The sequence below is a fragment of the Ochotona princeps genome, chromosome 22 (assembly GCF_030435755.1).
Source record: "Ochotona princeps isolate mOchPri1 chromosome 22, mOchPri1.hap1, whole genome shotgun sequence".
Classification (NCBI taxonomy): domain Eukaryota; kingdom Metazoa; phylum Chordata; class Mammalia; order Lagomorpha; family Ochotonidae; genus Ochotona; species Ochotona princeps.
This window is the reverse complement of record NC_080853.1, coordinates 19,813,799-19,821,704: the sequence shown is the minus strand read 5'-3', so window position 1 is coordinate 19,821,704 and position 7,906 is coordinate 19,813,799. Positions and strand designations below refer to the sequence as shown.

The 7,906-nt window shown below is 47.8% G+C and overlaps 1 protein-coding gene across 1 annotated transcript; it reads left to right on the top strand.

Moving 5' to 3' along the window:
• The first annotated feature begins 320 nt into the window (after positions 1-320).
• Positions 321-5,097, top strand: DEFB123 (defensin beta 123). The gene is made up of 2 exons (XM_004585701.4): positions 321-508; positions 4,856-5,097. The coding sequence occupies exons 1-2, from the start codon at positions 451-453 to the stop codon at positions 4,999-5,001; spliced, it is 204 nt and encodes a 67-aa protein (XP_004585758.2). The 5' UTR covers positions 321-450; the 3' UTR covers positions 5,002-5,097.
• Positions 5,098-7,906: the final 2,809 nt, after the last annotated feature.

Here is a 7,906-nt window from a genome sequence, read left to right as displayed (position 1 = left end):
TCTTCCTCAGGCAGGTTTGGTGGCACCCCCTGGTGGTCCCTTGGCTCAGGCTAGACTGGGGCAGATGGCCTTGGTTCCCTGTTGGCTGACCTAAATGAAGATAGCAGCAGAAAACTATTTCAGGTTGTGAACATACTGCCTTATTTAAAGGGTCCCGATTGCCTGTATTACAAGACGTGCACTGAAGTGATCAGGGAGCACTTGAATGGCATTGAGGTAACCCCCCTGGCTCTCCTCAATAAAACCACCACAGCTGATTTAAAAAGAAAAGTTAAAAAAAAAAAAATGAAGACTAAGAGGCGTGTCGCTCTGGGGCGTGTGGCTCCACACTGCAGCCATCAGAGGACACGTGAGGTGACGCCTGCTCCGGCTGATAGAGCAGAAGCATTGCCCCAACTCCCAGCTTGCATCCCATCTGGCTGACAGCTTCACCTTGGGCAGTCTGCAACCATGAAGCTCCTTTTGCTGACCCTGGCTGCACTGCTGCTCTTGTCCCAGCTCGTTCCAGGTAACCTGGACCTCCTCTGGGGAAGGGGTAGGGTATGGAGATGAAAGCCTTGCCAGGGAATCCCAGGGGTGGGCAGAACCAGCTGCCCAGCAGCAGGAAGCCCCAGCCAGCAGTAGGAATCTGAGCTTAGCTACTTAGGTACCAATTGCAACTGAGCTCTCGTTCAATCCCTCCAAGCTTCCTCACCTGCTCAGTGCCAGGGAGCAGGTGCACACAATCTGATGCCTGATGAAGAGAGAAAGAGATGGGCACAGAAAACAGGAAAGAGGAGAGGGTAACAGTGGCCCTGTTGGTTTTCAGAATGATCTAGACAGCCACCCTAGTAGGAGGGTGAAACTGACATATGCTGCCGCTGTCTGTGTCAGCCTGTGCCAGAAACTGGGACCTAGGGGAGGTTACAACCCTGAGCTGGGAGAAGGTGAGGCCAGATCACTAGGCACTTGGGGGAGACGGAGGTCAGCAGTGATGGTGATGAGAAGGCCCCAGTCCTGAGAGGGGCATATAAGTTAGAAAGGGAGGAGATGGGCCCAGCACAGTGGCACATCAGGCTAATCCTCTCCTCTGGGGTGCCAGCATCCCCTATCACGCCAGTTCGCGTCCCGAATGCTCCACTTTCCATCCAACTTTTTGTTTATGGCCTGGGAAAACAGTGGAGAATGGCTCAAATCTTTGGAACCCTAGACCTATGCCTGGGACCCAAAGAAGCTCCTGGATTTTGGCTTCAGATTAGCTCAGCTCGAGCTGTTGGGCCTTTGGAGGAATGAACCAATGGATGTGATCTCTCCTTGTCTCCCTGAAGGAAAGAGGAAGGGAGGGAGGAGATGAGGTGAAAAGACCAAGGCTGTCCCAGGCGACTGGCGTCATGGTGCAGGTGGCATCATGGTGTAGGTGCCATCAGGAACCCAACCACATGAGAGATGTGGATTAGGGGACAGTAAGGGGCAAAGGAAAGGAAGTCACCAAGGTCCAGGTCTTAATGAGACTTGAATGTCCCGGGGTGGGGGGAGCCATGGGAAGGCTTAAGCAGAGAATGGCCTTGGCTGACCCAGCCCTTCCACCTACTCTGGGACTGGATCCCTGCCCCCTCCTATCCCTCTTACGGAAGTGTCTGCCCAGTCCAAAAGTTGCTGAGAAATCTGTCCCTGCCATTTTCTTTCTTTCTTTCTTTTTTTAAAGTTTTCTATTAATTTTTTTATTGGAAGGCATATCAGATTTACAGAGAGAAAGCAAGACAGAGAGAAAGATCTTCCATCCACTAGTTCACTCCTCCAAGTGGCCATAATGGCTGGAGCTGAGCTGATGTGAAGCCAGGAGCCAGGAGTTTCTTCCGGGTCTCCCATGTGGGTGCAGGGTCCCAAGGTTTTGGGTCATCCTCCATTGTTTCCCAGACCACTATCAGGGAGCTGAATGGGAACTGAAGTAGCTAGGACACAAACCAGTGCCCATATGGGATCCTGTAGCTTAAAGGGGGAGGATTAGCCAATCGAGCCATCGCTCTGAGTCCCTCCCCCCATCATTTTCTAACTCTAGGATCCCTCCCCCAACCCAACAATTAGCCCACCCGTTCTGGATGTTAATCTCTCTACTCCTCAAACTGTTCCAACAGTATCAAGTGGAGGGAACAACACTGAACACACTGAAATTGTGATGTGAGATTAGAAGACAAAAGATAAAGTGGCTTCTTTATTTTCTAGAGCTTATCTGAACTTTCTGGAAACTTGCACGGTGGGAAAGTTGGTGGAATGGTTGGAAGGGTAAGGCACTGGGGGAGTATATAGAGGCTGTGCCTGACACAGTGGTTTTTGTAATTTCAGACAGTTTCCAAGTTAACTTGGTCTCGTTGTAATTCACATCCAGCCTCCTGGCGTGCTGCCTGCCTTCCCTGGTTAGCCCTGGGTTAACTTGACATGTTGCTGGTTAATTAGTGGTTCATGCAGTCAATGCAATTGAACAAATTTCTCGTTTCTTGTGCTGTAGAACAGGCAAGAGACAAAACAAAACAAGATGCCCAAAATGTCACATTCTACTGGTACACCCAGAGAACTCAGAAAATTTGTGAAATGCTGATCCATCTGAGGAGGAGGAGGGTCATTAGCAAATAGGCAGCAAATCCTGGGGTCGATGGATTTGCCAGTCCTTAAAAGAGTGCAGTGACTCACTGTTACCTGACAAAGCACAGGAGCTTGTGCAAGCAAGTTCATGGTGCCAGCAGGTGCAGAGGTGGGTAGGACCCTGTACCATATCCACATTGCCTGCTGGGATGGCGTCCCTCGCTGGTGTGGTCAGGGGAGCTCCTGCTGGTGCTTGCTGCTGATGAAAGCTCTTAGCCTTGCGGAAGATTCCCCTGGGCGAGTCCTTCATCTCAGCCAAATCCTTCTTTAGCCTCTAGACAACGAGTGTCCACACAATCCAGCACTGTCTTCTACACCAGGATCCTCTTCTGAAAGGTCGCTCTCAGCTCAGCACCAGCAGAAACGCAGGAGCGTGGCGGCCTTATAGGTCTATCTTAGGCTACAGGTGGACAGAGGGATGGTCAGCCACTCTCAGTCCTCTTCCAGTTGGCACCAGGTTGTGCTTCGTCCAGGTGAAAGAACTGGCAATTTCAAGGAACTCTGCCCCGAGAGGCCGGGAGGAAGTCTACTCCACTCTGCCACTTTCTCCAGGCCAATCTGGGTATTTGTAGCAAGAGACTGTCTTAAAAGTTTTTGTATATAACATTTATTTGTTTTATTTGCAAGTCAAATTTACACAGCAAGAAGGAGAGACGGGGAGGGGGCTTGTGGGGGGAGGTCTTCCATCTTCTGATTCACTCCCCTGTCCTGTCTTGTTCCTCTGTCCAAGATATCCCAAGAAGGCCACCTACATGACTCAAGTAGAGCTTGATATGAAAATTTTATTCAGCAGATACACACCAAGCTGACTCTCTCAGAGCAGAATTGGAACTTTTACAGAGAAAAGAGAGGTCTGTGTCCTTCAGTTAACCTCAGGCAACAGATTTTGTCCTTTTTAAAAATTTGCTTATTTATTTACTTGCTTGCTTGTTTGCTTATTTCTTTGTTTAAGAGGCAGAATGATTGGGTCCGGTGCAATGGCCAAATGGCTAAATCCTCACCTTGCTGGGCCCGGCGGCGTGGCCTAGTGGCTTAAGTCCTCACCTTGAACGCCCCGGGATCCCATATGGGCGCCGGTTCTAATCCCTGCAGCTCCACTTCCCATCCAGCTCCCTGCTTGTGGCCTGGGAAAGCAGATGAGGACGGCCCAATGCTTTGGGACCCTGCACCTGCGTGGGAGACCTGGAGGAGGTTCCTGGTTCCCGGCTTCGGATTGGCACGCACCGGCTGTTGCGGCTCACTTGGGGAGTGAATCATCTGACGGAAGATCTTCCTCTCTGTCTCTCCTCCTCTCTGTATATCTGACTTTGTAATACAATAAATAAATCTTTAAAAAAAAAATCCTCACCTTGCAAGATCCCGTATGGATGCTGGTTCCTGTTCTGGCTGCTCCACTTCCCATCTAGTTCCTGCTTGTGGTTTGGGAAAGCAGCAGAAGATGGCCCAAAGCCTTGGAACCTGTACCTGTGTGGGAGACCCAGAAGAAATTCCTGGCTCCTCAACTCAGGCTATTGCAGCCATGTGGGGAGTAAACTAGCAGATGGATGATCTTTCCCTCTGCCTCTCCTTTGCTCTGTAAATCTGCCTTTCCAATAAAAATAAATCAACTTTAAAAAAGAAAAAAGTGGCAGAATTATAGAGAGGGAGAGCAGGCAGAGGATCCTCTGTCCTCTGGTTCATTCCCAAAACACCCACCCACAAAGGCTAAAACAACCAGGCCAAAGCCAGGAGCCAGCAACTCTATCCAGGGCTCCCATGTGAGTAGCAGGACCCAAGGACTTGGGCCATCCTCTGCTGCCTTTCAGGTGCATTTGCGGAGAACTGAGTTGGTGGCAGAGCAGCCAGGACTCAGCCGGCACTCTGAGATGAGACGCTGGCGTCCCAAGTGCCAACTTAGCCCGCTGTAACCCCCAGATTTGGTCTCAAGGGCTGCAAAACTTGTAATTGTTCCTATCTGCCATGCTTCATGTTTGGGGCTACTGGTGTGATGTCATCCCAATAATGACTAGCCCTTCAAGGACGGATTTTAAAAGCATCCTGGTTTGTCCTTTAGCTTTTGTGTATAAGGTAAGTCATAAAAAAAAAAATGAGATGAAGTAAAAACAGTGATTGGAAAGTGTTCCAGGCGTGGGAACCCAGAGACCCTCTGCCATGCCTGTTTAGTCCCTGGGCAGACTTTTCAATGCCAGAACTCACTTCTGACCCTGTCTCCTCTCTTCTTTCTGTATTGTGTCAGGTGACACTCAAAAATGCTGGAATCTTCATGGCAAATGCCGCAACAGGTGTTCCCGGAAGGAAAGAGTCTACGTGTACTGCACAAACAACAAGATGTGCTGCGTGAAGCCCAAGTACCAGCCGAAACAGAAGCACTGGCTGTTTTAAGTGCTTTGGAGCCTGGGGCCATGATCATGCCACAGCAGCTACCCTGGGTCTAACCAAAGTGGGTTCTCCCACTCAAACAATAAATCGCTCGGGCTGCTCTCTGGCTTTGCTTGTTAGTTCACAGCGGCCGTTTTTCTTTCAGGTGTTCCAGAAGTCAAAACTATTTGCGCTGCAACACTAAGACATGATTTGCCCTTTCCAAAGGGCACAGTGAAATTTGCTGGGATCTACTAGACACAATGACCTCATTTTTTTTCTGGCCGTGCACAAAAGATGTGCTTGCACACTTCTGTGTCTCCAGATTTTCACTTTCATTGTACTGGAAAAGCAGAAGAGATAGACAGAAGCAGACAGAATCTCCCATGTTCTGGTTTACACCCCACATGTCAGCAACAGTGAGGGCTAGGCCTGGCTGAAGCCGGGGGGCTGAGGAATGCCATGCCGATTTCCCATGTGCGAGGCAGGAGCCCAAGGCCTTAAGTCATTATTTGTTGTCTCATAGGATGTATATTAGCAAGAAGATGGAGCAGAAGCCCCAGTGGAATGTAGCGAGGTCTCAAACCAGGCACCTGCACCAAATACCCACCCTTCACAGAGATTTCCAAGGTGGAAGGCTTGCGATAGGAGTTTATTCCTTGTCAGAAACAAACTCAGGTTGCTTTCAGACATTTGACTGTTTTACAAAGGATCTCTAGTTGTATTACTAAACTCACTCTCATCTCATAAGGCACTGCTTTAAAACCCACAAAGATTCCTCACGTGGCAAGAAAGAACACCTTGTTGTCTTGGTCTGCAGAGGTGTCCCAACATCCAACTCCAACTGCCCTGCAGAAGACAGAGTGCATGCTCCCTGAGGGGAAAAATGATGCTTACTCCATCTCCATAGTTCTTTTAAACACAATTCCTGGCACAAGTACAATTTTTAACACTATAAACATGGGATGAGTGTCTAGTCTGGAAGTTTAAAAGGCAGCGTTGACGTTATTCAATCCCCACTACAGTGCCTGGGCTGGAGGCTCTGCTCTGTCACCTGACTCCAGAGTCCTACAGACCTAGACAGGCAACAAATGATGGCTCAGGTCACTGGGTTCCTAGCACCCATGTGAGAGATCCGGATGGAGGTCCTAACTCCCCTCCAACAGCTCTCTTCTCTACTATCTGCATGCTTCTCAAATAATAAATGATTTTTAAATTACAAAAGGAGAAATAGGGCTCATCACCAAGAATAAAGATAATCAAGCAGGTAAAAGCCTGTTAGTATAAATGGCCTGTTTTAAAATAACTCTTATAAATGTGTTCAACCAGAGGAAACAGTTAATAAACACATGACAAGATGGAGAACTTAAATGAACATTTAGAAAAGTAGTGCATTGATGTTTTATTGTTGCATTAACCTAACCACTTCTAATGGTGGCTTACAATAACAGACCTGTGTGATTGTTCACTGTTCTATGATCAATGGGGTGGTTGTTCTGATAGTTCCACATCAGGTCACTAATGTAACTCATCTCTCTCCACGTGGCCTCTTCACCTCCAGGAAGTTACTGCTAGCTTCTTGCACAATAGCTGGGTCCAGAAGGTAAATCTTGCGTCTGTTTAGATTGTGGTTGCTCAAGTCCCATTGGCCAAAGCAGGGTCCATGTGGAAGAGAATAGCAACAAGGTAATGAATATGGGAGACATGACCCATTGGGGATCATCAGCGTGTCACCATGCTTCAAATGGGAACTCTAGGGATAAATTGGACATTCTACAATTACATGTTAAAACTCTAAGCTTAAACTTTTATTGGATGGGCTTCATAGCAAACTGACAATCTGTGAACTCAAAGACAGGTCAATAAAGAACATGTTCATTGAATCCCAGAGCAGGAGGGACAGAACAATATCAAGTGGTCTCATATCAGTGTAGGTGGAGAGGAAAAAGCTGCTGTATTATCTACATCAGTGCACAGAGAAGTTAAATATAAAGGTACACAACATGAGGGCAACAGATACAGGACAAACGGTGTGCCTCGTGACAACACACACCTACCCATCATGTTGCTATTTGCATCCTAACTTTCCAAAATTAGGAGTCATATTCATAGGCAAAGTTTTAATCGAAGCAAAATACAAGCATCCCCCAGTGTACACTCCAGTTTCCTTCCAGGAAACTTCAGGCAAACAAAAAAAGACTTGCCAATGACTTTCATCAGGCCCCAGAAAGTTACCAATGGGTTTCTCGTATACATAAACTCTAGTGGAACACTGAGTTTTGCCTGGGAAAGGGATTAATGTTTCATTCTCGAAAGCATTGCTTAAAACCTAACAGTCCAAGTTCCCAACCCAATAAATTCTACTAGGAAATTGACGGCGGGGAACGCACCTGGTAAGTTCCCAAAGCAGGCTCTAGAGGGCAGTAGCTCCCCCGAGATTCAGGTGTCACCGTTTACACAGCGAGAATTGCTTGCTCTTCCGAGGTACCAGGAGCATCAGCGCAAACCACCAATCCAGTGACGCCCACAACAGGTGCTCAGGGAAAAAGAGACACGTAGAGGAAAAGAGACACTTATTTTCGATTTGTCTCCTTGCTTTTCACAACGTTTCGCCTTTCTGAAATGTCGTGTAAATGGAGTCATTCAAGACATACTGCTGATATTTCTGAAATGAACTAGGTCGTATCAGTAAATCATTGTTGCTTGCGGAGAGGTAAAGTGTTGTTTGCATGTAAGTCAAGTTATCCATTCATTTGTTGGACAACTGGGGTTGTTTCCACTTAGGAATTATTATGAATAAAATTGCTATAAATGTAGACGTCCACTTCTGATCCAGCTCCCTGGTAACGCGTGTGTCTGGGAAATCAGAGGAGGATGGCCCAAGGGCCCCCTGCACCCATGTGGGAAGAAACTCCTGGCCTCAGATCCA